This window comes from Leopardus geoffroyi, chromosome C3 (assembly GCF_018350155.1).
Source record: "Leopardus geoffroyi isolate Oge1 chromosome C3, O.geoffroyi_Oge1_pat1.0, whole genome shotgun sequence".
Taxonomy (NCBI): Eukaryota; Metazoa; Chordata; class Mammalia; order Carnivora; family Felidae; genus Leopardus; species Leopardus geoffroyi.
The window spans coordinates 89,888,042-89,915,448 of NC_059338.1; the positions used below are offsets into that span (position 1 = coordinate 89,888,042).

Below are 27,407 nucleotides of genomic sequence, written 5' to 3' on the forward strand. Positions count from 1 at the left end.
TTCAGCAAAGTGAATGAGAACACTATTCGACAATTTGCCAGCCAGTGTCTTCCATTCCATTTCCTAATTACACAATAATAAAAAAGCAATCATGCATCCCTCCAACTTAACCCTCACAATTCAGAATTCAGTGTTAACTTGGGTCATTTCTTTTTTTTTTTTTTTAATTTTTTTTAATGTTTATTTTTGAGAGAGAGAGAGAGAGAGAGAGAGAGAGAGAGAGATTGTGAGTGGGGGAGAGGCAGAGAGAGAGGGAGACACAAAAACGGAAGCAGGCTCCAGGCTCTGAGCTGTCAGCACAGAGCGCAACGTGGGGCTCGAACCCACAGACCCCAAGATCATGACCAGAGCTGAAGTTGGACACTTAACTGGCTGAGCTACCCAGGCACCCCTAACTTGAGTCATTTCTTAAAAACCAGTTGATCTAGAATATATTTATTTTTGAACCAATACACTATTTGACATCACCATTGCTAGCTACTGTTTATTAAATTGGCTTCCTCCAAATGTTTAAAACTTAGGAATTAGAGGGCCAACCTGACTGATAACAAAACCTGACAGGTCAGCCCCTTCTGGTACATAGGGATGGATATGTTTAATCCGGCCTGAAATCCCTCAAACTCAGCCTCACGATGCAGGTTATTAAGTAGCTACAGGGCACAGCTAGGCAATTTCAGTGAAAGATCCATTTAGTAGAATATCTGTATGGCAAGAAGTTATTTGTTATTCCAACATCTCTGACATCTTTTCCTTTGATTTTTGCAAAGTAAAACAAAAACAAAATAAAAATTCCTGAGCAAGGGAAGGTCCATAACTCCACCAAAGTATGCTTTGAGGGAAAACACATACTCCCTGTAAACGTAGGCAAGAAAAAGTGGCACATTTTCCTATAACTTTAGGAATCGCTGAAATGTAAAGAAAAGAAACTACAGTAGTTACATTCATAGGTTCACAGAAGTTTAGTGCTGAGGGAAGAGGAATGATCTCATCATGGTCCAAGTCCCACACATTAAAGATGTCTGTTAACACGAATCAAAACATCCTCGCTCAGCTCGAAAGGTCTTCCATGGTCTGACCCTCCATGTCTAAGAATAATCTCCTAGACTCCCCTGCACATCAGCCTAACTAGAATAAACACTGATCCTTATTCTTTCTTCCTTTTAACAAAGACTGATTAAGAAACTTCTATGAAACTGAGCTGGAATCTAGGAATAAAAACATGAGTACATGGGTATGATGACCTTTCTGCCCTTGAGGAATGGTCATTTCAGTGGAGGACTTGGCATGGAGATTTATATGAAATGTCTCAGCCTAAGGAGGTGGGGGAGGGAAGGTCCTCACACAGAAAATGCACAGTTTTAAAGAGAGACTAGCCAGGAGCTCACCAAGTGGGGCAAGGAGGAGAAAGCAGCCCAGACAAATGGAAAAATGTCCCAGAGACCAAACAAGTATGAAACAGTATAGCACGTGTTGGGAGAGCTTTACATAACTTGGAATGACTCAACTGCAGATGAAGGGATAGTGGGAGGTCAGTTGGAAGGGAAAGGAAGGGCTCATCATGAAGGGCCACATATACCTGGCTGAATATGTGGGACCCATCCTCTGGTAACAGGATGTGGTGAGGAGATTCAAGCCAGGGAATGACACATCAAAGATATACTAGAAGGATCATCCAGCAATTGGGGAATGGATGAGACCAGGGCTAGAGCAGAGGCCAGGGAGCGGGTTAGAGCTTCCTGTGATAAACTCGGTGAGAAACAACAAGGGTGCAAAATATAATTGTGGCAGGTGCCACGAAGCAAGAGAAAGAGTCAAAAAAGATAAAAGGTACAAAGGATGCAGTGCTTTGTGTTGGCTTTATGTTTTACCACAATCCCCATTGAAACAATGCCAACAATGCCTTTGTGGAAGCAAAGCACACCCTCCTTTCAAGATCCAAAGGAAATGCTGCCTCCTTCAGGAGCTATTCTCCCCATCGCATCAGTTCAGGGGATAGCTCCCTCTCTGCCTCTTCTTCTCTGTCTTTCTGTAGGTCTCTCTGTCTCTCAGTGGGACTTTCATAGCAATTATGTTGTCTTTCCTTTAAACCATTTCTCACTTTTTGCCTTTTATTATACCTACTTACATTTAAAAAAATCACTCTTGGGGTACCTAGGTGGCTTAGTCGGTTGAGCATCCGACTCTTGGTTTGGGCTCAGGTCATGATTGTACAGTTTTGTGAGTTCGAGCCCCGAGTTGGGCTCTGTGCGCACAGTGTGGAGCCTGCTTGGGATCCTCTGTCTCCCTCTTTCTCTTTCTGCCCTTCCCCCCACTCGTGCTTTCTCTCCCTCTTAGAATAAATAAATACACTTTAAAAAATCATTCATTTATGTATTTTTTAAAATTTATTTTAATGTTTATTTATTTTTGAGAGAGAGAGAGAGAGAGAGAGAGAGAGAGGACAGAGTACAAACAGGGAAGGGGCAGAGAGAGAGGGAGACACAGAATCTGAAGCAGGCTCCAGGCTCTGAGCTGTCAGCACAGGGGCCAACGCGGGGCTTGAACTCACGGACTGGGAGATCATGACCTGAGCTGAAGTCAGACACTTAACTGACAGAGCCACCCAGGTGTCCCTTAAAAAAAATCTTAAAACAAAACCACTCTCTAGATTTTCCATGAATGTGGGAAAATTCCTTGGTCATCTTTTGTACCCCTCGGAACCCCTCTTCCCCATGTCTCTTGCATATATTGTGACTACCCAGCAAATATTTTTACATGAGTGACTTAGGAAACTGACGTCCTGAGAGTCTAGATAAATGGCTTCAGTGATGTGGCTCACACAGCTAGTTAAGGTCATGTCAGGGCCACATCTAGAACCCAGGAATCCTGACTTCTAATGCAGCGCTCTTTAGATGATGTAGTGGACCTGTCTACCTATATTGATCTCAAGCTAAACTCATGGCCCCTTCTTACATGAGCTTCATCTCTGTGTGCTCCCCTGCAGGGGAGGCACTGTATTTTAGACAAGTCTTAAACCTCAGGTAGGAGCTACGCTGGCAGCCGCAGCAAAGCACGGTCCACCCAGGGAAGTCGGTGGCTGCAGGCAGAGTGCATGAAAGCACACGTTCCTGGCACTGGCCTAGGAAACACGTTGCTATTTTCAGTAGGGCAGTCTGTCTTTCTTGGTCTCTTTCCCTCCTGCCTTCCTAGACAGACATCCATGGGAAATCAATCAAGGCCTTAACACCACGACACCAAGCCTGCTTTACTAGTCACGCCAGTCTGGCAGCCAGCAGGCATCTGGCTGCTCACCTCGCGGAACACGGAGCACGAGGAAAAGTCTGGGCGGGACAGTTCAGAGAACAACTGGCTTTTGACAGAATATCCACAGCCTACCACTGTGGCGTCCCCGCCCAGTGCCTATACACTAAATGGTTTCTGTCTTGGATAAAAATTCCAGGGCCATGGGGACCCTTTTCTGTTGATTTACAATGATCGAAGACAATATTATTAACGAGTGCTTTCTTTCCAGGAAATAGTTCGTTGGCATTTCTGTATGGCCATATTCAAGAGCTACAACAGGCCAGGTGGATAAGCAGAGTGGGGTTCTGCTTACCTAACACATTCTCCACCCTTCGTACACCCCATTTTCTTCTCTGTAGGATCCTGGAGCTGGTTCTTCTCTCCTATCCCATCTCTCATAGATCATATGAACGCAGCTCAGGTTAAGGGAAACTAGTTCTAGGAGGTGTCAGCAAAAGTTCAAGGAACAAAAAGATCAGCTCGTGCACACGTGATTTTATTAACCAAATTAACCGGCTCTTGCTTTTTCTCATTTCATTTCAGGATGCCTCAAAGTCTTTGATGTCCTGAAATCCCTCATGACTTTCTGAGAAACAGATTTAGTATGCACAATCTCTGACACTGCTTTAACCAGCACCCCTTACTCTCCGAGCCCCACTGACATATTCCAGAACTCTTGTTCCCAAGAACAGTTTGGGAAGCAGACTAAAGCCTGGTAGGAGAGATAATGTTTTCAAATCTCTTTTCTGGTGAGGAATAGACTAGGACCAAATGAACGGAAAAGTTTATAGTGAAAGGATGGTAGAGACAGGAGTGTGTGTGTGTGTGTGTGTGTGTGTGTGTGTGTGTGTCTATGCACATGTGCCTGCATGTGTGCTTCTGCATGACCATGAAGGTGAGTGTTAGAGTATGTTTCCACATGCATGACCATAATTAGTAGTACCATTTTGGATTAAAACTATATGTGTGAAGAGAAAGCAATCAAATTTTCTTCTGTGACTCATTACAGCTGGATTTGAAAAGAGGAGATATAAAAGTGTTTGAACAATGACATTGTATTTGGAATGAGTATATGGCTTTGTAAAGTAACTGCTGAGAAGAGCATTCATTTGGGTGTGCAAATAAGGATGTGCTTGCTAAAATCTGGAGGCATTTTTTATGTTCATATCTTGTGTGTGTGTGTGTGTGTGTGTGTGTGTGTGTGTGTGTGTATACACCTGCATATGTGTCATGTAAATCTTAGCTTGGGAAAGAACTCTGAGGGTGAAATAATTATACTGAAATAAGTTTAGAGAACAAAAAATAGTATGGCAGTCTGGGTAGCCAGAGGGAGAGTGGTGTCTTTCCAAATGAGAACCAGTGTTTCTGTAATGTTTTGTTGACTGTGGTAGGCGGAAAAAGCATCCTCCAGAGTGTCCATGTCCTAATCCCCAGGCCTATAAATATATTACCTTATGTGGCAAGAGAGACTCTGCAAATGTGACTTAGTCAAGCATTTTGAGGTTATCTAGGGACATTCTCTAGGATTATCTGGTGGCCCAGATATAATCATGTAGGTCCTCAAGGCAAAAAACCTTTCTAGACTGTGCTCAGAGGGAGATGTGATTAGGGAAGAATGGCCAGAAAGCTGAAACACTGCCGACTTTGGAGATGGAAGTAGGCCATAAGCCAAGGAATGTGGGGGTCTTTGGACACTAGAAAAGACAAAGAAATAGATTCTCCCCTAGAAGCTCCAGAAAGGAAATGCCAACACCTTGATTTTAACCCAATGAAACCATGTTAGACTTCTGACCTAAAGAACTATAAATTAATAAATTTATGTAGTTTTAAGGCACCAAGATTACAGTAATCTGTTATGGCAGCCATAGAATCTTAGCTCATTAACATCTCCTCCCTCACCCTTCAGATTTCACTCTTCCACAACTTCTTCACCTCTTTGCGGTACTGCATACATTTATGCATCTCCAATTACTTCAGTTTATGGATACAGATTTAGTGTGTCACAGATAATGTCAGAATGCTGACTAATACCGACACGTAGAAGGAACAACTTGAAAGTCACAGAAGATGCCATATGTGGTTTTGGAGGCCATTAAATGCAACCACCTCAGCCTACAGATGAGGAAACCGACCCGGACGTGCTCATTTCTTTCTCTCCTATCTCTCTCTCTCTCCTTGAGCCTATCTCTACCCCTCCCGTTGATCACACTTAAAAACCCTCAGAAACTAGAAGCACAAAAATGGGAGGTAATTAGTTCCACTTACTGGCTTTCACTTATTTGCTTACGTGTGAGTGTGTGTTTCGACGAGAAATCTTGTCTTTCTTGCAGGATTTCGAAAGAAAAATCTATTCCCATTCTTATTAATGCTTGAATTTCTCAACTTTGTATTTTTTCCCCAGGAGACAGGCCTAATTAACACATAGCTATTATACCCAATCCCTGTAAAGATGACACTGAACTTACCTAGACAAACAGAGAATTGCAAACAATGGAAATATACATAAGCAGAAGCACAGCTGATTATTCCCTATGGGGACCATCTGTCTCTAGCCATGATATATGCACAGTCTGATCTTACTCTTTCCCCCAGAAGCTTCTCTGGTTTCCTTCATACATTCCCACAGAGTCCAATACTGAAGAAACATTTTTGGCCAACAGAGATGCTGGTAAATTTAAACACATACATAAACCAAGGGATGACTGAGCAACTGCTACTGCTGCATACTCACAGGTGGCCCCAGGGCACCTTGAGGCCCCATGCTTCCTGTGATCCCTGGGACTCCAGGGGCGCCAGGAATGCCCTGAATAGAGAGAGAGGAGAATTGAACAAAGGTGAGTACTCATACATTCTCATCGAAGACAGCCAGTTCTCAAGAAGGAGTAACAAACACACACAGCGATAGCTTCCTTCTCCCTCAACACCAAGACTTGGAGCAATATCCATTGCTCATTCCTGTTCCCAACTACCATAAAAGTAGGGGAGATATTTTTCAGAAGCCACACTATTAGGCGTAGTTTGTTCAAATTTGAGCCTTAGCTATGTTTAAGGAAAACTAAATCAATGCAGGGGATTGTATAGGCAAAGGGGCTCTGATAGAATTATCAAGCAACATGGATATATTAGGTAGAGCTCTGTACCAAGGAGTGAGTTGTTAACCCAGAGCAAAGATGGCTGCCAAGGTGAAGGTTGAGCAAAAGAAAATTTCTCAAAAGAAGTGAAATGCTCTAAAGCAGAACATATCCTAGTAGTTTCTGGAAATACTTACAATTGGCCCAGGTGGTCCTGGAGGGCCAGAGGACCCATCTTTTCCAGGAAAGCCCTGCGGAAAAGAAACAGTGTGTTAACTATGCAATTGCTTTATATGGTTTTCAGATAGATGTACTTAATCCCATTTAATATTTGGAGGGGGCAAGTGCTGTTGCTTACTCTGGACTTCTAAGGATTCACCGCTTCTAAACCCTTCATAAGAATTGTTCTTGGCAAGACTTTTGTGTCTGTTGGCTCTGTGAAATTGTCTAGCACAAGAATTTTAGGTCTAAGTAAGACATGCCACTTACAAACTTAAACAGGAACTTGTTTCCAGAAAGTATTTTTCTTAAACCAAGCACAACAAATGAAAAGGGAGATTGAGTTTTGGTAATCAATCAGACAAAAAGACAAAAAGACGAGTCAGTATCCTTCATGATCTGAAGTCAGAGACCATTTGGGGCAAGGACTATCAAAGAAATCGACATTATAAAATTGCTATAATATCTGAAACTGCAACTCTTCAGGAGCAGCCTGGAGAACAGTGGGGTAGGTTTCCTGTTGCAATGATATGGTTTTGACTGCTGGGCCAACTTGTTCAATGTGTCATCACGAGCTTACAAATGAGTGCATGCTGGCTTCCCATTCCATGTTGGAAGGGCTTAAGGCAGAAGGCAAATGATATTCTTTCTCAAAGTATCTTCCTAAATGATTTAATGTGGGTAAGTGTGTGTTGGTTTTATGTGAAAAATATAACCGTCGGCATGAGTGATTCTTGAATGGTTATGGTTCTAAACTGTGGATGCCGGTCCTTCCAATCCAGTTAAAGACAGGAAAAAGGATCTTCAGTCTGAATTTTATAACAGGTTAATAAAATATTAATCAAAACATCGTGTTCTTCTACATGGAGAAGTGAACTTTTTGTCTTGAGATTTGTCTCTCTTCGGAATAAAATCCATTTCCACCTCAAACCAACTCAACCCAAGTCAAATCAACCTCTCTTGGCTCACTTGTTGCCTCTCCCAATTCCTTTTCTGAAATCTGTGCCACTTTTCCAGTGAGCTGTTTTTTCCCACTTTGTCTTGTCCATGAAAATCATCTTCTTAGGGGTTCCTGTCCACATTCCCGTTCTCTCTCCCTACTTCAAGGTATCAAATAGAAGAGTAAAGATGAGACTGGACAAAAGGATATGGGGTGTGACTGGAAAGAAAGGAACCAAAGGGGGCATGATGAGGGGGTGGGATAAGTATGTAGGAACAGCACTGGAGGGCCAGCAAGGCCCTCTCATGCTCTCAAGCTCAAATACTGGCAACTCTGAAAACTAGATAAGGTTGATGATTCTAGAGCTCACCGATATTTGTGATTTTCCTTTTCTGCCCAGGCACATTGTGAGGCTAAATTCCCAGGCTCCGTTTCCAGGAATCATGTTGGAGCCACAGCGCTGAATTCTGGCCAATGGAAAGGGGCCAGTTCCAGTTCTGGCTTATGAAAATTTCCTGTGGGTAATCCTCCACTCTCTTTTCCCCTTTTGTAGCAACTTCAGAGCCCACATGTTAAAGATTAAAGTGTCCCAGGATGGAAAGACCCCGAGTTCCTAAATGACCATATGGAGCAGAGACTAGACCTCCCCACTCCTCTGTCTATCTTGTTGATAGCATTGGGTTGTGAGCCAACAATAGACTTTTATTTTATTTTATTTTATTTTATTTTATTTTATTGCATTAAACCACTGAGATTTTAGGGTTGTTTGTGATATCAGTTATCCTACACTAATATAAACTAATATATATATATTGTATTAAACCACTGAGATTTTAGGGTTGTTTGTGATATCAGTTATCCTACACTAATATACCTGCTGCTAGTTGTGGGTTTTTTTACTACTATTTCTGTTTTTTCATTTAAGACATTCAGTCAAAAATATTAAGTCAGGGGGCACCTGGCTGGCTCAGTCACTAGAGCATGGCTCTTGATCTCAGGGTCATGAGTTCAAGCCCCATGTTGGGTTTAGAACTTACTTAAAAAAAATTAATTCAAAAAGCTGCAGTAATAGACCCCGATACAGATTAAGTTACACACACACACACACACACACACACACACACACACACACACACCCTTTTGGGGATTTGTTAACTAAATAGCAAAATTTAATGCTGACATAGTCTGAAAGAAATTATTTTGCATGTTGTTTAAATATAGCATAAAATATCAGAATATGTGAGAGATGAACAGGACCTAAGAGCTCCTTCAGTTCAATCCTCTCATGGTGTAAGTGAGAAAACATGGGACCAAGAGAAGTTAGGAGACCTTATAATTAAAAATAAAAAGGAATTTTAAAAAATGTATTATTTTCTCAATGAAGTTCACATAAGAAAAAAATGGACTCTGGGCACGTATTTGATAATTTAAGAAGACATTTTAAAAAGAAAATTTTTTGCTTCCTGCCTTAAAACTCTTCCAGCAGTGGATGGGAAGCAAACACGGACCCGTGTGTAACCCACACATGACACACCGTCAACACAACGCCCAGCAATCAACACCGTAGCATTGCTGCAGGAGGTCTTCCCCAAAACAAGCAGGGGCAAGTTTATTCACAGAAGGAGGCAAGCCATGGCATATTTTCTTAAAAGAAAAGTGGATCAGGGGCACCTGGGTGGATCAGTTGGTTAAGCCTCCGACCTCGGCTCATCATCTCACAGCCGGTGAGCTCGAGCCCCGTGTTGGGCTCTGTGCTGACAGCTCAGAGCCTGGAGCCTGCTTTGGATTCTGTAACTCCCTCTCCTGCCCCTCCCCTGCTCACACTCTGTCTCTCTCTCAAAAATAAATGGACCCTAAAAAAAAATAAGAAAACTGCATGATTCCAAGGAAGATCTGCAGGAAATAACACATTTACGCCCCCCTCCCAATCATGAGGAAGGAGCTGAAAAAGAGACACATCAGTTCTGTCCTCCACAGCGGCAATGAAGGATGTTCTTGTGAACAGTTCTGAATTCTCCTGATTTCTGGACCCCACATGTGACTCATCTGGAAGGGAAGACAGAGCAATGTTCCTACATCATAGGAGCTAAATTTGGCGGAGGGGCTCATGGTTGAGTGTGATCAAAAGAGGATGCTAGAGAGATCCAAAACATAAGAGACTCCTAAAAACTGAGAACAAACTGAGGGTTGATGGGGGGTGGGAGGGAGGGGAGGGTGGGTGAGGGGTACTGAGGAGGGCACCTGTTGGGCTGAGCACTAGGTGTTGTATAGGAACTAATTTGACAATAAATTTCATATTTAAAAAAAAAAGGATGCTAGACAAGATGTTTGCTTACTCTGTGTCATTCTACCTGCCAGAAGCTGAGAGGGCAGACATTAAGTTTTACTCATTGTTCCATTCCTAATATTTTCCTAGCACATTGTTGGCACAAAACTAGGTACTAACAAGATGTTAGTTAGAATTCGAATAAAATTGAGGATGCTGGAAGAAGTGTTCTGATTACAGTGTTGACTAAATAAGTATTAATCTCAAGCATAATTAGTCTGGAAATGTGTGTAGGGCAGGGGGGAAATGCCAGTGTCATCGCCCTTGCTGCTGAGCTGTCCACAACGCAGGAGAAAGGCATCAGGAGTCAGGGACTTTCAGAAGCTGAAATTTCATTTCAGTGAATACCTTAGGGGTAATTTTCTAGAAGCAGACCTGGATATTATGCCTTTGATATCTAGAGGGACTGTACTTGGGAGGCACCTGCTAGGGAGGAAAGGAGGCAGGAGAGGGCCTGGGAAGAGGCATGAGAATTGGCTATCACTGAAGTCTGGCCTCAGCTTATCCCATGAGGAGAGCTGGAGTGGGAGTTATAGCCCAGATATAACCTATGGTAAGGTTTTATTCATTCCTATCAGTTAGTCATTAACCGGGACCAAGGTGGCATTTCCAAGGGCAATTCTCTGTGGAAGGGCCAATTCTGAACCAAGCATGAATCTGAATCGAAGGGCCAATTCTGAATCGAGCATGTTTGGATATGACAGTTCAAGAATAAAAGCATTCTTAAGGTTACTGTGGGTTACCGGCTTCTCTGATTCCAAAATAAAACGCACTCGTTCCATATTGTTATAACTAAGATGATATTAAAATTAATACCATTTTAGAATCATTATCCAACCCATTTTCCCCAAATTTTCTTCCTAACCCTAGAAAATAAAAAGTTCACATTTTTCATCATGTAAATATGATTTGCAGTTTAATTTTTTAATCACATGAGTAAACATGTTTTTTTACTTGGAAGCCTCACATTTGTCACATTAGAAAATTATTTGCAGAGCTACTCTGTGCTGTGCTTTCTGGTAGGATTTGGATAGCTAATGAGGAACAACACAGTCTTTCCAAGAAGTTTCCAGTTTTGAGCAAAGTCAATGATTGAAAGAAAATGACAATGTGCTATGATGATGGATGAGAAGAGTTCCATGGAAACATGTAGGAAGAACACAGTATCCTGGCAAGGGAATGGAGAGAGGGCTTGACTGGAGAGACGTTTGAATCAAGGGAGCCAGGATGACTGGGCCACTGCATTAATTTCCCTGCTTGTGGGCCGCCATGACACCACATTACGGCTCATCTTTGCAAACCAGGCAACATTCAGCCAGGGCTCAGATCCTGCCTCTCATTCCTTCACCTCAGGGTGAGGAACAAGGGCAGGACCTTTTCTATATAAAAGCAATAAACCTGGTGAAGAGAAAAACTCTGTAAAATGTCTGCATGTTACAAGGCAAAATAATTGGCAAATCCTAGCCTTGGGATTCAGCTTAATCTAAATCAAAGCTCATCGAATGAATGGCCATCAACCCTTATCAACTAAAAATGTGTTTGCATTTCCCAGAACATTTCTATGTCTGTACGTTTTCCATTTCATGTTAGGTAGCCAATCTGAGAAGACGTATGTTTGTGAATTAAGCACTCCCAGAAAAAGCAGAAGCCCCTAATTAAGCAATGAAGAATGAAGAGTAGGGGATAGAAGATTAAGTGATAAGCATAATATAGACATTCACTGAAGCCGACAAATATATTTTTTCAAGTGCATGAAATCAGCCACCCACAAACAGGGATGTTTTATGACATGAATAGATCCAGGCATTTTTCTTTTCCTGAGATTCCCACCTTAAAATATTAATATGCACCCACAACCCACATTAAAAGTAAGTTTTGCTATAAAAGCTTGAAAGGATTTTTATAATTTGTTTTTGAAAACAGTCGGCTATGAGCAAGCTGTTAAATTATGGTTGGCTATGATTTGTCAGCAAAAGGAAATCTCCCCCAACATTTGCTTTCAAAATCACTGATACTTGAATGAATACTAAATTTACTTATGGCTGAAATTGGCAAAGTGTACTGTTTTATAGACATTTAATTAGCCATTCATTCATTTCCATTTTGCTGTTTTCTTTTCCATGTTCTGGAGCATATATACACATATTGAGGTGACAAGAATTTCCTATGGAGTCTTAAAAAGTCTGTAGTTTCTAAGTTCTGTGTCTACGAAATTTAAAGGATGAAACCAATGTGCCCATAAAGAGTGTTGTAACTAAAATTAAAGTCAGAAGCTAGGATATTTATGTTTAGGTAGTTATCAGTGTTCAGAACTGGTGACTCAATCCTGATACACACAACCCATGCCTTTTTTGAAGACTTAAATGGTGAGTCACAAATATTAACCTTAAGATTCTGGAACATGCCAATTGTTAAGGTCCTCTTACACTACACCCTCAGGTACAGTGGGGATCTTTAAGCATCAGGCATCTGATGGGTTTGTTTAGAGGAACCAAACCTCTCTAGTGAGGCCTAGAGAAAAACTTGAAGACATTCTTGCTGCACAATTTTAACCCTGTGGCATGGCTCTGGACTGCTGTGAGCACCAGCCAATGTACCAGCGTGGCAGTCAGCCATGGGAAATAAGGTTGCTACTTGCAGCAAAGGATTAAGACCAACCACCAGATTAAGAGGCCAAGCACCAAAAAGCCACAGACTCTGTAAATACTGGCCCAGGTTAGATCAGTCATTAAGTGTTGGTACCACGTTGAGTCACACTGGGGAATTTTCAGACACACACACACTATGTGTGTATAAATGTATATATAAACATGTGCATATATTTACATATATATACACAATACACCTTTTACTATAGTCATATATGTATATATTTCATATGTAATTTAAAGAATTGTTTAATGTTTATTTATTTTGAAAGAGAGAGCGAGTGAGCAGGGGAGAGGGGCAGAGATAGAGGGAGTGAAAGTATCCCAAGGAGGCTCCACGTTGTCAGCACAGAGCCCAATGTGGGGCTCAATCCCATGAGATGTGAGATGATGACCCAAGCCGAAATCAAGAATTGAACACTTAACTAACTGAGCCACCCAGGTGCCCCTATATTTACATAAATTTAAATGTATGTAAATTTCCACATACATATACACACATATATAAACATATATATACACATATATAAACATATTTTCAGTAACCTAAAAATTCAGTGAATTGAAACAGCAGTAAAATTCTATGCAAGAAATTACTTAGGCATACAGTAGGCGTAATAGTATAGCAACCCCCTATACTATCCAGTGTTTCTAAAAACCTAGCTGATTATCAGAATTATTAAGGTTTCTAAAACTATCGATTCCAAAGTCACACACAAGACCTTGTGTATTGGAATCTTGAGGTCTAAGCCCAGGAATCAGTGTATTTAAAAAGAAAGCAAAACTTGAAACAACAACCTGATCCCTTAAGCTGTAGAACTGCTGGTTTATGAATATGAAATGTCTGGCCTGGCCCCGAAGGATGGCCTTGGAACCAGAGTGCAAGGCAGATATGATCTGCACCCCGTGCTCCAACAGAAGGATCTGTAAAGCCAGTAATAACATACAACAAATCCCCTAACTGTTCTCAAATGTGTCCCAGATGTGCCACTATCCAAATGAAGGTGAAAAGTAATTGAAACATATTCCTATGTGTGAACTATCAACTTCTACTTCACCAAGAAAGTAACCCAAACTGGGTTCTTACAGCCCAAAAATTCTAGGCGAGGTATCTTCAGTCCTGTTTATTAAATATCCTTAATGCAAGACTTTCCTACATGAACATGATCCCATAGTGACCTTTATTAAACATAATGTTTAGAAAGAAAGAGCTCAGTGTTGGAGCCACAGGGATGGATTATAATCCTGGTTCCAACACTTACTAGCTGTATGGCATTGTTCAAAGACTTCCATTTTCTAAGCTCCAGAGTCTTCCTCTGTAAAATGGGGGTAAAAGTGCTTAGCATTTGTGGGTTTTCTGAGGATTATAGAACTAACATCATAAAGCACCTGCACTTAGTCAATAATTAGTAATAGTGATTCCTGTTATTTTTATTCAGATAAGCTGCCAAGTCCTAACGGCAAGTACTATCATCACTGTGGCTGACTGTGAGAATGTTTCCCTGGGTTTTATAAAAACCCATCTAGACCCACAAAAAGAAAACCAAATTATCCTCTCCACTGGCTTTGTGATGGCTTTTTACATTTCTTCTTCTGAAGGAGGAAAATACTCAAGGGGGATGGATAGTGTCATGAATCTTTGTATTTAAGAAAATGTTCCTTGGATAAATCTCTTATCACTGCTTAGCATTTATGATAGGAATTAAATCCAGATAATTGACTCAAGTTCCATTTGTCAATAATATTTTAAGTCCAATTCACTTCGATGAAATGGAACATTCATCACAAAAATGGCCTTTATATACATCAAAGCCACATCAAAAGGAAGCATGTTCCCAGTGTACTTTCAACGTGGAACCCAAGAAAGTTAAACAACAGCAACAAACCACTTGCTTTTTCTTTAGACTCCTTTTTAGAGTTCTTTAAAATCCTCCAAGGCATCTTAATATGGCAAGCACAGGCATTATAAAATATACTGTCCTGACTTATTAGGTTACATTGAAAATAGTTAATACTAATATTCGCTAAAATTAAATTTTTATATAGAAATTCTTTATATGAATCAATTCCCACAGTAACTCTATGGAGTCAAATATTTTTTCCACTTCACAGATGAGTAAAGTGAGGCTTGGAGATAGCACGTAACTGGCCCAATGTCATTACAGCGGGGGTTCAAACTCAGGTCTGGTGAACAGACCAAATCTACAATATTCACCACTGGCCCTGCTTCTCATAACCTCGCAAGTTCAGCAGAATTCATGTGTAGAAGATTTTTTTTTTCTACTATTCGATCTTTTCCAGCTGAGAAAGGGAAGCTGTGGTTATGGCATGGATATGGGAGGACCAGTAACCTGGGGCAAAGGACGCATTCCAAATGAAGTTCACTTGGAATTTAAAGATGAATACCCTCCGTACTATGGAGAAATTACTATCCACCAGGTGCCATAAAGTATCTATCTCCTTGTCATTTTTGTTTCTTGTCTCTCCGACTTTTTATATAACCATATTAAGAACTGGAAAATAAAAATAATTTTTACTATTTCTATTTGGAGTGTTTGACAGAAAGATCATGCTCTTGGAAGTAAGTGAGCCCCGAACTGGAAAAGAGGTTGTGTTTTCTTTTCTTTCTTCCCTTTTCAAATTCTTTCTCTCACTTCTTATATTTATCATCCACATCTTGCCTGTTCTTTCTAGTTTCGCTAAGGATCACCTGACGCCCAGGGTGGGGGCTGAGAGACCCACTCTACATCAGAGGAGCTCAAAGATCACAGGAAGGCCCTCAGGTCACAGACACCAAGGAAAGAAGAGGAAGGAGCCAGAGGGAAGTGGCAGGATACACAGTGAGAAAGGAAGATGAGACCCAAATGCTATTGGTGGGAATGGCTCAGAATGAAGCTGAACGCATTCCACTGTGGACGTGCACTGTTGCTTTGATTTTTACTTTCTTAAATTCTAATTTTTTGAAGACACAATTTTGTTCTCAGCCATACTGAAATATAATTGACATATAACACTGTGTAAGTCTAAGGTGTCAACTTGTTGTTGATTTGATGCATTTATATAGTGCACAGTGATTGCCTCCATAGCTTCAGCTACCGCCTCCATCCCATCACACAATGACCACTTATTTTTTGTGGTATGAACATTTGGGACCTACTCCCTTAGCCAAAGCTGCCTTTCAAAATGTGGTCCTGGACCTCATCAAAATAAAAAGCTTCTGCATAGCGAAGGAAACAAGCAGCAAAACTAAAAGGCAACCAACGGAATGGGAGAAGATATTTGCAAACGACATATCAGATAAAGGGTTAGTATCCAAAATCTATAAAGAACTGATCAAACTCAACATCCAAAAAACAAATAATCCAGTGAAGAAATGGGCAAAAGACATGAATAGACGCTTCTCCAAAGAAGACATCCAGATGGCCAACCGACACATGAAAAAACGCTCAACTTCACTCATCATCAGGGAAATACAAATCAAAACCACAATGAGATACTGCCTCGCACCTGTCAGAATGGCTAACATTAACAACTCAGGCAACAACCGATGTTGGTGAGGATGCAGACAAAGAGGATCTCTTTTGCACTGCTGGTGGGAATGCAAGCTGGTGCAGCCACTCTGGAAAACAGTATGGAGGTTCCTCAAAAAACTAAAAATAGAAGTACCCTACGACCCAGCAATTGCACTACTAGGTATTTATCCAAGGGATACAGGTAGGCTGTTTTGAAGGGACACATGCACTCCAATGTTTATAGCAGCACTATCAACAATAGCCAAAGTATGAAAGAGCCCAAATGTCCATCGATGGATGAATGGATAAAGAAGATACACACACACACACACACACACACACACACAATGGAGTATTACTTGGCAATCAAAAAGAATGGAATCTTGCCATTTGCAACTACATGGATGGAACTGGAAGGCATTCTGCTAAGCAAAATTAGTCAGAGAAAGACAAATATCATCTGACTTCACTCATATGAGGACTTTAAGAGACAAAACATATGAACATAAGGGAAGGGAAACAAAAATAATATAAAAACAGGGAGGGGGACAAAAGAGAAGAGACTCATAAATATGGAGAACAAACAGAGGGTTACTGGAGGGGTTGTGGGAGGGGGGATGGGCTAAATGGGTAAGGGGCACTAAGGAATCTACTCCTGAAAACATTGTTGCACTATATGCTAATTTGGATGTAAATTTAAAAAAAATTAAATTAAAAATAAAGAAAAAATAAGCTATATTCTTATTACGCAACTAAGTGTGCATAATAAGTGGAAAGATTAAATGTACATATGAGAAACATTCTATGAAAATACGTTTCCAACCTCAGTGATAGAATTGGAAAACACAATTAAAGTGACTGTTAGATGCTAAAATAATGTATCACCTTTATGCTGTGTTTTTAAAGGCATTATTCCTAATGGAGCTGCATTTTTGCCACATGTTGTATAAACAAGTTGTTTCTTGTTATTCTTTAGGAGCTAAGTATGCTCCTAATTCCAGATGCATCCATTACACTTCATAAAAACAATTCAGGTATTTAAAAATAATAATAATAAAATAAAAAAGTAAAATCAAATCAACTGTGGTTCTGCACTGCGCTCCATCACTTGCCAGCAGGAGGCTGAGACTTGTTCAGTGAGGAAGTCCAACTTTTGCTGGACTTGCTTATGGCCCCAGGCCCAGAGCTGAATGTGAGTTGCCTCTAAGAGTCAAAGATTCCTCACGGGAAAAGCCAGAATAAGCTAGAAACATTAGAAAACATGTTCCTTGCTTAAAGAGGAGAGGTTTAATCTTCTCCTTTTTATTTTTGCTCACCTTTCCCTCTTTCCAGCTAAACTAAGGGGCAACATTGACACTGGCCCCAGGGAAGAGGTGCTAACTGTCCTGTAAACAGATAGTCAAGGTGCTGGTGCTAGCTTTGGGCTGGGAGTTCTTATCTGTCAATAAGAGAAGACAAAGATTGAAAAGGAAGACGAATGGGCAGTAATGAGTAGCCTACCACTCTTAGAGCAAATCCCACTCACTCCCCTTCCTGCCGAGGCTCTCCAAGGATGTAGAAGCACAAACTGGACATCATCACACAGATTTATCCCAGCTGCTTCCTCCTCTGTCTCGAGTGTGCTTTCCTCACTCAGGATCAGGGGCAATGAAGGTACAGTAATAGGAAGTGATTTAAGGGGGTAGTGAGAAGAAAAGACAAAATAACTCTGCCTCCCTGAGTTCTAACTGGGCAGTTTTCTGCAAGTGGCTTTCCAGGCATTTTAATGGGAAGTTTCATCATCCGGCGTTTGCTTTCAGTCTGTTCTACACCATGGTGGTTATTGTTTATTTTATTTTTTTCTGATTGCAGCTTTGCCTTTGAAGATGGCCAACAGCAGAGCAGGAATAATCCTCAAGTTTTGTCCTTAGTACTCTCAGCAACACCCCTCTCTCGCTGCCGAGCCAGAGACCTAGATACTGCTGCTGCTCCAGAGAGACTCGGCACTTCATGAAGGTGCTCTGTGTCCGGATCTGCCACGATGGCCATGAACACTGGTTCCGGACCTCCTCCTTTACAGTGCTGCTAAGTAACTATCTCATCGTTTTGGACGTTTCACTTTCCTTAAGCTCCCAGATATCTGACTAAACACATCAGAGCCACCTAAGTAACTGTTTTCACCCACTTGTCCTTCCTTCTCCAGCTGTCTCTGAGGAACACCCATTTGTTTTCCCGGCCCAGGGTAAGTGTCATGCCCCTGACGCCACCATATCCTTCCCTGACCTCTAGGTGGATGGTCTAGGAATTGCCTCCTTTAGCTATTAAAAGTCTCTCCTCTTCTGGATCCTTCCCCTTTGGTCACAGTAATAGACAACCCTCTCTAGGCTGAGTACAGCACGTGGCACATAGCATGTCCTCAGGTAAGATGTGTGCTCAAGTAATATCTTATTAAATAAGATATAGGCAGTGCCCCCAGCCCTGCAAGCAGGGCAACGATGTTACACAATTCCAGGAGGCACCAGCATATTCTATTCGGTGTGAACGGCACCCCCTCAAATTATACGCTGAAATAGCATTGTCCTTTTCTAAAACAATTGTCACAGAATTTGTGTAATATTTTTAAAACATGACCCTATAAGAATGAGTACCTCCCGAAAAGCCGATTACTTAGAAATAAGTCCATTTCTATCCAAGAATTTTTCAAAATAGGAATGGGATGCATTCTGAAAGTTTTGCCTCCAGATTGAAGGAGGGAGGACAATAAAATCCACATGTAGATATTTTATCACTTTATTACAGCTCTAAGGCTGTTCATTCTCTAAAAGAAAACATGTTTGAAGGAATAGCAAAATTTTTATTAAAAGCCTGTGTGGGTATGAAAAGAAAAAAAAAAGTAGCTTTAAAAGAAAAAAAAAAGTGAATTTTTAAAAGAAAGTATTCCCAAACCAAATGATCCAAACACCAATACGATACGTTTGATTTGGGAGTTCTTTGCCAAGACTTGTCTCCCTGCATAGATAAACCAAGTAAATTCCCTGCACCAAATCTTTAGAGTTGCCATTTTCAGAGCTTCAGGAATCACGAAAGAACCTAGATGTGCAACAGAGCAGGATCTTAGCCTAAGCCCTTTGCCAAAACATATAAATACTTCTAGACACTCTTTGTACATTCACAAGAAACCTACATAAATCTAACTTTTAGAGAATGCCTCCTTTAGATACGGTTACTTGGATATGATTTACAGACTGAGTAGTTCCATTTAATGGGCAGAGACTAAACAGATTTTAAGCAAATGAAAGTTTGACGTAATAAAAAAAAAGAACATGGAAGGAATTTAAGGCCCCACACCTACATGTCTATAGAAAAAACAATTTCCTTATTCTTGAGCCGTATAACTATCCTGAGCTAAAGGCGGATCTTGTTTGAGTAGAGAAGTGAGTCTTTCAGCCGGTCATTTGCCAACCCAGTGGGTAAGTTGTACCAACAATAACCAGGGCATGCCAAATGTGTTGTCCTTCATTGGATCGGATCCAAGTAGTTGCCACTCCATATAATTCAGTCTTGACAGAATTTGTGGAGCTACCCAAATCCTAAATCAGAGACCATTTAAGAAAGACTAGCCATTGCTGAAAATTTAATGACTTCCTATTGCCTTCCTGATAAAGCACAAAATTCTTAGCCTAAAAATAAAATATTTACTTGAATTTGTGTTTACTTCTACAGCTTCATTTCTTGACAATCTGCCCAGATCTGAGTGTGTACGTACATGATACGCACGCACACATACACACACTGTACTCTACTCTCCAGCCACACTGAGCTCTGTGCAATACTGGAAATGCCCCGCCTTCTCTTCATCACCACACCTTTGTGCATGCTGTTTTCTGCTTGCAGTAGCTTTCCTATCCTCATGCACCTGGTTAATTTCTATCTCTCATTTGAGGCTCAGCCCTGATGGTGCCTCCCCCAGGAAGCTTTCCCCAACCCTCCAAGTCTGGCTTAGTTATCTATTCTTTGTAAATACTCTCATCAGGCTATGCAAATACCCCCATTATTGCATGTATTACAGTTTCTTATTTGGTGATATTTTCTTCCACTGAACTATAAACTCTTTGAGGATAAGAACCTTAAACCTGGCTCAGTGAAAATGTGCTGGCTAAACAAACACTGGGTGTTAACTCATTCCTTTCCTGACCATCCTTATAATTTCTTTCGTTGCTGTCCATGTGAACAGGTTAAAAGAAGAGATAAGTGACAACTATTAAATAAATAAAAAATACTGTAGATAGCATAGTACTTAAATTTCAACCTATATGATCCATATGAACTTATATGATCCTTCCTTTATGTTTATGCCTTGAGAATTTGAAAGGAACTGGAAAATCTGCTAAGCCAATGCACACAATTCAGTGCAAATTATATTCAGGTTATGGGAACATTCAGAGAAAGGTGTTGCTCATTTGGAAAGGTTTGATAAAAGTTCTCAGGTTTTGATGAAACTAACGGACATAGAAGATAGGGAAATAGAGAAGGATAGTAGGATATAGATAGACAGAAGGAGTAATAAGGGGGAAAAAAACAACCTTGTTTGATTTTGTTGCATAGAAAAGAATGCCTTGGTAAGGAATCTACTGTGCTAACAACCTCGGGCAGGTCCTTACCCTCAGGCCTGGAGAGCCATCACGTCCTGGTGAACCAATGCCTCCTGGAATACCCTAGGTAGAGCAAGGACCAAAAAAAGTCAGAGTCACGGAAATTGGCAATCAATTTACTTTCCACCCAGCTTCCCTGAAATAGAGTAAGGCCTCCAAACAAACCTAATAGCATAAAGGCAAATGAAGAACCCTGAAGTTATTTATGGGAAAGAAATGCCCCCTCCCCCCGCCGCCGGGCTTGTCCTCAAGAGCATCAGTATGATGCTCAGTGGGAGCTAACATAAATGAATGCAGGCTAACAGTCTTTAATACAGAAACCACCTATTGCTAAAATCAAAGCTGACTTCAGAAGCGACAGCCTTTATTTTGCCCCTTTGCGATGCTCTAGACCTAAGAGCATTTTTTAGCAGATGACGATAATAATAATAATAATAATAACAGTAATAATACCTGTGGACCAGGAAGGCCAGTTTCTCCTTTTTCTCCTTTGGCACCGGGCATTCCCTGAATATCCAAAATTACACAGGGTTAAGTTCACATAGGGTAAGTTCTTAGTCTCTTCATCTTCTCCACAGACTGTTCTAACGTTTTTACCACTAACTTGCTTTGATGTTAGCATCCAATACAGCATGTTTCACTTCTCACATCCACTACCCCATGTATGTAAGCATTCCTATGGAGTTGAACGTTTATACAGCAGAGCAGTTCAAACACAGAACATACAGTCTGCTACGGCTAAGCCCATCCTGGAGATAGGTGGAGGAGAGATTGGACAGTTCAATACCATTTATGGTTTAGATTTTTAAAGTTCATATCTATAGAGTTTTGGCTTCGTTTTGGCTAGAAATATATAAAAATGGAGAAGCAAACACAGACTCTGGCACATAGCAAGACCTTACCAAAGGCTTAGTAGTAGTAGTAATTACATATCTGGCATGCTAATGCTTTCTAACATGTGAAATAACCCTGGAGCAGAAAACTTCTCAGCTAGGGAGACACAATCGTATGCCCAGAAAGATTGTGAAACGTGTGCTTAAAAGGCTTGTTGGCTTCAAATATTAATTTTAATTAATAGAAGTTGGTTTTATTCTTTAAACCTAGATCCTAGCAAGATTAATGAAAACCAGTAAGTTGCATTAAATTTGCTTTCAGTGATACGAACAGCTTTTACAAAGTGCCTATATAAAGTACACTGTCTATCATCTAAAACTTCGACTAAGTGCGTTGTACTTTGATGCCCACTGAGATAAAAATCATAAATAAATGATGAATCTGTATCCATGATTACTACAAAGACATAATGAACAACCTAAATTTGTGTAGCATTTGTTACTTTCTAGATTTTATTACATCTGTTAAGGACTTGATCCAACACGAAAAAGGACAATACATGTCACAGCCCTGATTCTCTTCTATAGACAAATTGCTTATGGATATGCTTACTCTGAGTGGAGGCATCTATTTGTAAAAGACACTCGTCATTTAACAACAATAACAACAAAACTGGCTGATGAATGAACTCTCAGTAACTACTTCCATTTCTCAATTTTTATTTTTAGGAGTAGGAAGGAACTGAGGCTCATTATAAAGGGTATAGAAGACAAAAGTTCATCTGTGACTCATGAAAAAGTGATCACAATACAATCAACCCAAATGTCTACACACAACTCACAGGCATTCCCTGAATGGACAGACCACTTGGTCCTTGGGGTCCAGGGGGACCCTGAGGTCCCGGAAGGCCTATTTCACCCCGAGGGCCCTCTGGTCCCTGGAACACAAGAGAAAAAAGTCATTCCAGAGGTAAGTTAGATTATCAGTACTCAAAAGATATTTCTGCTTAGAGCACTTATGATTTATTTCCTTAAATAAATTTCCCTAAGACACAGAACACTGATAGGATGGCAAGACAACATGCTTCAAAGGGTACACCTCCCAGGTAAGATGTCATCAGGAAACCAAAAGAGTAAACACACAGGGGTTGCTGCAACTTTAATTGTTTGCTTCCATAAATAAGAAAGCTGTGCCAACTATGTGAGTAACTAGACCCCCCATACTCCATAATAAATCCAAAAGACAAAAGTGTTTCAAGACCACCCTCCTGGTCTGTGCAGGTTCATACCATCTAGCTGACCTACATTCTCTCCACCTCCACAGCTGTCAGCCACTCATCTCAGGGGCACGCCTGCACTACTGAAGACTTTGCACCCAGTCCCTTTCTTCCTCACCTTGATCGTACCACTGCTCTGTGTGTGCCTCTTGACTGTCTGCTTAATGACCTGTCCTCAGTGCAATATTACTTGATTTTCTTTCTTCTCGGGATCAGGCACTCCTTCACATCAGCAACTCTTATTTCTGTAGTTTGGACCTTGTGGTTTAGCTAAAGCTATACCACCTCTGTAATCTCCGATCCAGAAAAACTACCTCAACCTCTTCCTTCCCCTCTCTGGTTCTGTGACTCCAGGGAAAACTAGTATAAGTTAAGACTTCCAACACCTGGGTATCGTATTAAGTGGGAGACTGACGATTCCATCACCTGAGACAAGCAATACAGAAGTGGGGATAAATAACAAGTGCAGTCTAAGTTCTAGGTGCATGGGAATAGCCATGGGGACATGTCCAGTAGTCTGGGGATCAAGAGAGATCTGAGCCGGATTGGATTTTGGAGTAGTTCAAGGTGTGTTTGTGGGTGAGGTTATGAGATGAAAGGTGGGTAGGAGGGAGAAGAAGAAAGAGCAGTGTAGGAAAGGCCAAAGGGGGAGAACATTTCAAAGAGAGAGGTGTTCAACCATGCTGGATGCTGTAGAGATCTCAAGTAAGACAGGAATTAAACCATAGCCTGCGGATTGGATTACAAGGAGGTAACTGGTGGCCTTCATGACAATTTTACAGAATTCTTATAGGAACAGAAATCATCTGCAGGTTAAGTATGATGCTGGTTGTACATAAATGGAATTATACACTATACACTTCATTGGTTCTTGCCTCTTTTGTGTGGCAGAGTGTTGTTGAGGTTCATACATTTCATTGCATGTTTCCATAGTCTGTTCCTTTTGATTTGTGAGTAGTATCCACTGCATGAATATAGAAAATTGTTCACTCACCTGAAGGTGAATACTTGAATTGTTTTCAGTTTTTTTTGCTATTGTGAATAAAGGTGCTATGAACATTTATGCACCAAAAAAAAAAAAAAAAAAAAAAAAGAACTATTTTATAAGTAGAATGCAGAAACTGAATGAAAACTAGTCTTAAAAGAAACACAGTATATAACAGGAGGGGAGACCAAGGTAGCTAGATTTAAAAATATGGAGGAGACAAGCTGGTAATTGACAAATGTTAGTTAATAGTTGCAATCATTTAATCATATGTCACTTAAATATATTGAGGAATGGAGAATGGAGCAGAAAGGCAGCAAATAAGGGTCTCATTTCATTCTGGACGGTAGGAGACAAAGACAACTCAGAGAAATCAACAGCATGGCTGCTTTGTGGTTCTAAATTCTTTTTATCTGCTTGCTACAACTGAAATATGGAGCCACAAAATGGAAAATAATACAGAGTGGGGCTTTCCATGTGGAAGGTATACTTTATCTGTTCCTCCACTACCACATTGGTGGACATGTGAGCATCCTTTGTCCAACAAGACCTTTTCCTAAAACCACTTCATATTTGTATCTGTGATTCATCAATATCATTATATAAAAATAGCCACATCAGTAGTGGTCCAGTGGTCTAATAAATGGATTATTAGAGGTAAGGGGTAAATGTTGGGATCATCAAACATCTTTGAACTCTTAATGTGTCTTCATGATCAGAAACACCATCCAGAGGGAACATTGGAAAGACAGTGGGATTGTGCTGGGATCCCAATGGGAACAGGAAGCCAGAATGTACATGGGCTCTTGGGCACTGCCCTGGAGTGGAACTGAGGAAGACCCACTGTTTTGCTGTCTGAGAAGAGGCCCTCAAATTACTGGCCTTCCTTGTAGCACCATAAGAAACATCAAGTCTATGCCTAAGATATGTGTCACAATCTCAGAAATTTCAACAAACAAAAAAGGAGATATCTCATGGTCTGAGTTTTGAGTTGACTAGTGCTTGATTATTCTCAGTCTTCTTTCATTTACTTCTTCCCCGCCCCCCACCCCATATTATCTCTCACCTTGCTTCATTTGTTTCCAATTTTATAGTAAAAATTTTTGCAATGTTCTCTTCACCATGAATAAATACCATGCAAATTCAGTAAGTGACCAAACAAGTCAGTGAGTCAAGCAAGGTGGGTGGAGGGGAGATCATGTGGGGCGACAGGGTGAAAATGAAACAAGGAGTCAAATAATAGAGGGCCTTGAATGCTGTGCCAAGGAAGGTGAATTGTATTCTCAAGGCAATAACATATGACTACAAGTTTAAAAGTATGATATGACCTATCAGAAATTTAAAGAAATAAATCTGGGGGCAGATGTGAAGAATCAGTCAGAAAATCAAAATTACTGGAGCCAGGAGACCAGTTTTAAGATTTGCCAAAAGCCAGGTAGAAGATGGTGAGGCCTGAATTCAATTACTGACTGGGCTCCTGCCCATCCCTTAGGGCACCTTTGTGCAAAGTAGTAAAATGTGTCCCTGGACATGGCTTGGCATGGTTTGGCCTTCTTAGTTGGTGCCTTTGTGCAGTGCATGGCCTAAACCAGCACAGTTGGTGGCCCTGGGCAGCGAGAAAGGAAAATAGAGTTGTGTGTTTGATTATACATAGTGGGGAGGGAGGAGGACTCTAAAACTTGAGAAATCACCTGGGATGCAGTGCTCCCTAGTTGTGATTCAGTTTTCTCCTTACTTTGTTGCAGGTCGAGGAAGAGCAGAACACACACGAGGGAATACTACCTTGGAAACTAAACCACTCAAAACATCGACATCCGATTTTTGACCCAGAAACAAACCTTTCTTTTACTAAGTTATTAAATATTTTTATGAAAAAAATGAAGTCTTTAAGAATAAGGGAAAAGACTTAGATACAACTTTCATAAAAATATAATGAGTTTTGGATCACAAAGGGTAGATGGCACTAGGCTCCAAAATTACATTATTGCCAGTTATGAGAGACAGAGATGCAGAGAGACAGAAAGAACATTACCTTTGGACCCTGGTCACCTCGTTGGCCCTTTGGTCCTCGGAGTCCTGGACCACCCTGGCAAACAGATGTTAACTATTAGCACAAAGACAAGTCTTAAAGCAGCATATTTCATCCATTTTCCTCAATAATATGGATTATGCAATTCTTATTTTGAATAAAGGCCAGCTCATTGTGTAATGGTATATGTTCATTATGATCTTTTACTGAAAACCTGCCAGACTCCCCTCTTCCTGCTGATGATCTCATACTTTGAGAAAGCTTTCAGTGCCAAATCCTTTCAAATTAAAAAAACTTACAGTATTTGGGACTTTAGTGTGTAAGACTACTGTTATTAATGGATGCAAATAATAAAGTACACTGCTAATCTAAAATTGCGTGTGTCTTATACCACAACTTTGAGATTCTTCAATTAAATTATAAAAGATATATATACCATATATTATTATATACTATAAAATAGTAACAATTTAATTTTATTTACACTGTAAAAGGCTAATTAGTGTTACTGAAACTTCAGTTATTTGAATTTCCCTAATATTTTTGCCCTATTAATGTATCATCTGCACAATTACTTAATAGCATTTTCTTTATCTAGATATATATGTACATACATAATATATACATATGTAAGTATGTGTATATGTATTCTTTGTGAACATAGTCTTTGTATATATGTGCATAAATACATATGTCCATTTATACTCTATTTTTCAACTGACTCACTATTTCATTTAAATCTGATCTTAAAAGCAAACATTATAGTTCTAAAGTTAAGGGGAAAATGTATTACTTATTAAGAATAGAATTTAACCTTAAAAATATACTATAAATAATGTTATTAAATTTAGCTAGATTTTGTTCCTATTGAAGTCTGTGAGCCATGGACTTGCTCTGTTAAAAAGGGAGGTGAGTAAGAATACAGAATATCTCTTTCACCTGAGCAGAAGGGTTAAAAGCTCATTAAAAATGGAATAACTTTCTCAGTGTGTGATTCTAATTCATTTCCTGCTACGTATGCGACTACCAGAAAGCGTTTTGTTACCATCAGTGGAACGCTTACAGCACGTGGGGAAAGAATGATCAGGAGACCTTTCAAGGTTTCTTCCAACTTGTTTTCACCACTTAAATTCACTCCCTTCCCCAATAACATCAGGTTGCTTATTTTCCAGATTTTTAAAATACAATTATAAAATTGCATTTTATGTGTACATGTATTTATAGAGAATATTGCCTATAGTATTTTTGTGCTATTACATGATGTATTAGACTTTACATACATGATATCACACTTTTTACATATTTCTCATATTTTACTTTTACTTACATATTTTAACTTCATGTATTTTGGAGATTTTTCCCATGACATAACATATGATTTAGCTCATTCTGAATGAGTTGCACAGTTTTCCAAACCTTGGATTATATAATTGTTTGTCTAACCATTCTTCTTTATGGGAAATGTAGGGGTTTTTTGCACATTTTTTCTTTTTTTTTGCTGTTTAAACAGTTCTATAATTAACATTCTTATACATCCCTTAAATATAAACCTCAATATTTAAGAACAAATGTTAATATTTAGTATATCAACAAGTAGAATTATAAATGAAATGTGCAGATCAGCAGATATATTGTCCAGCTGTGCTCCAAAAGA

At 40.1% G+C, this 27,407-nt stretch overlaps 1 protein-coding gene across 5 annotated transcripts in view; it reads right to left on the reverse strand.

Moving 5' to 3' along the window:
- The window catches only part of COL14A1 (collagen type XIV alpha 1 chain), a 213,351-nt gene that overhangs the window by 30,180 nt on the left and 155,764 nt on the right, over positions 1 to 27,407 (reverse strand). For all 5 annotated transcript variants that reach the window (XM_045453805.1, XM_045453809.1, XM_045453810.1 and 2 more), the window contains exons 37-42: positions 25,757 to 25,810; positions 22,305 to 22,400; positions 21,083 to 21,136; positions 20,639 to 20,692; positions 6,551 to 6,604; positions 6,014 to 6,085 (exon numbers count right to left, since the gene is read on the reverse strand). In XM_045453805.1, coding sequence (XP_045309761.1) covers positions 6,014 to 6,085; positions 6,551 to 6,604; positions 20,639 to 20,692; positions 21,083 to 21,136; positions 22,305 to 22,400; positions 25,757 to 25,810 — 384 coding nt within the window. The remainder of the gene's footprint in view (positions 1 to 6,013; positions 6,086 to 6,550; positions 6,605 to 20,638; positions 20,693 to 21,082; positions 21,137 to 22,304; positions 22,401 to 25,756; positions 25,811 to 27,407) is intronic.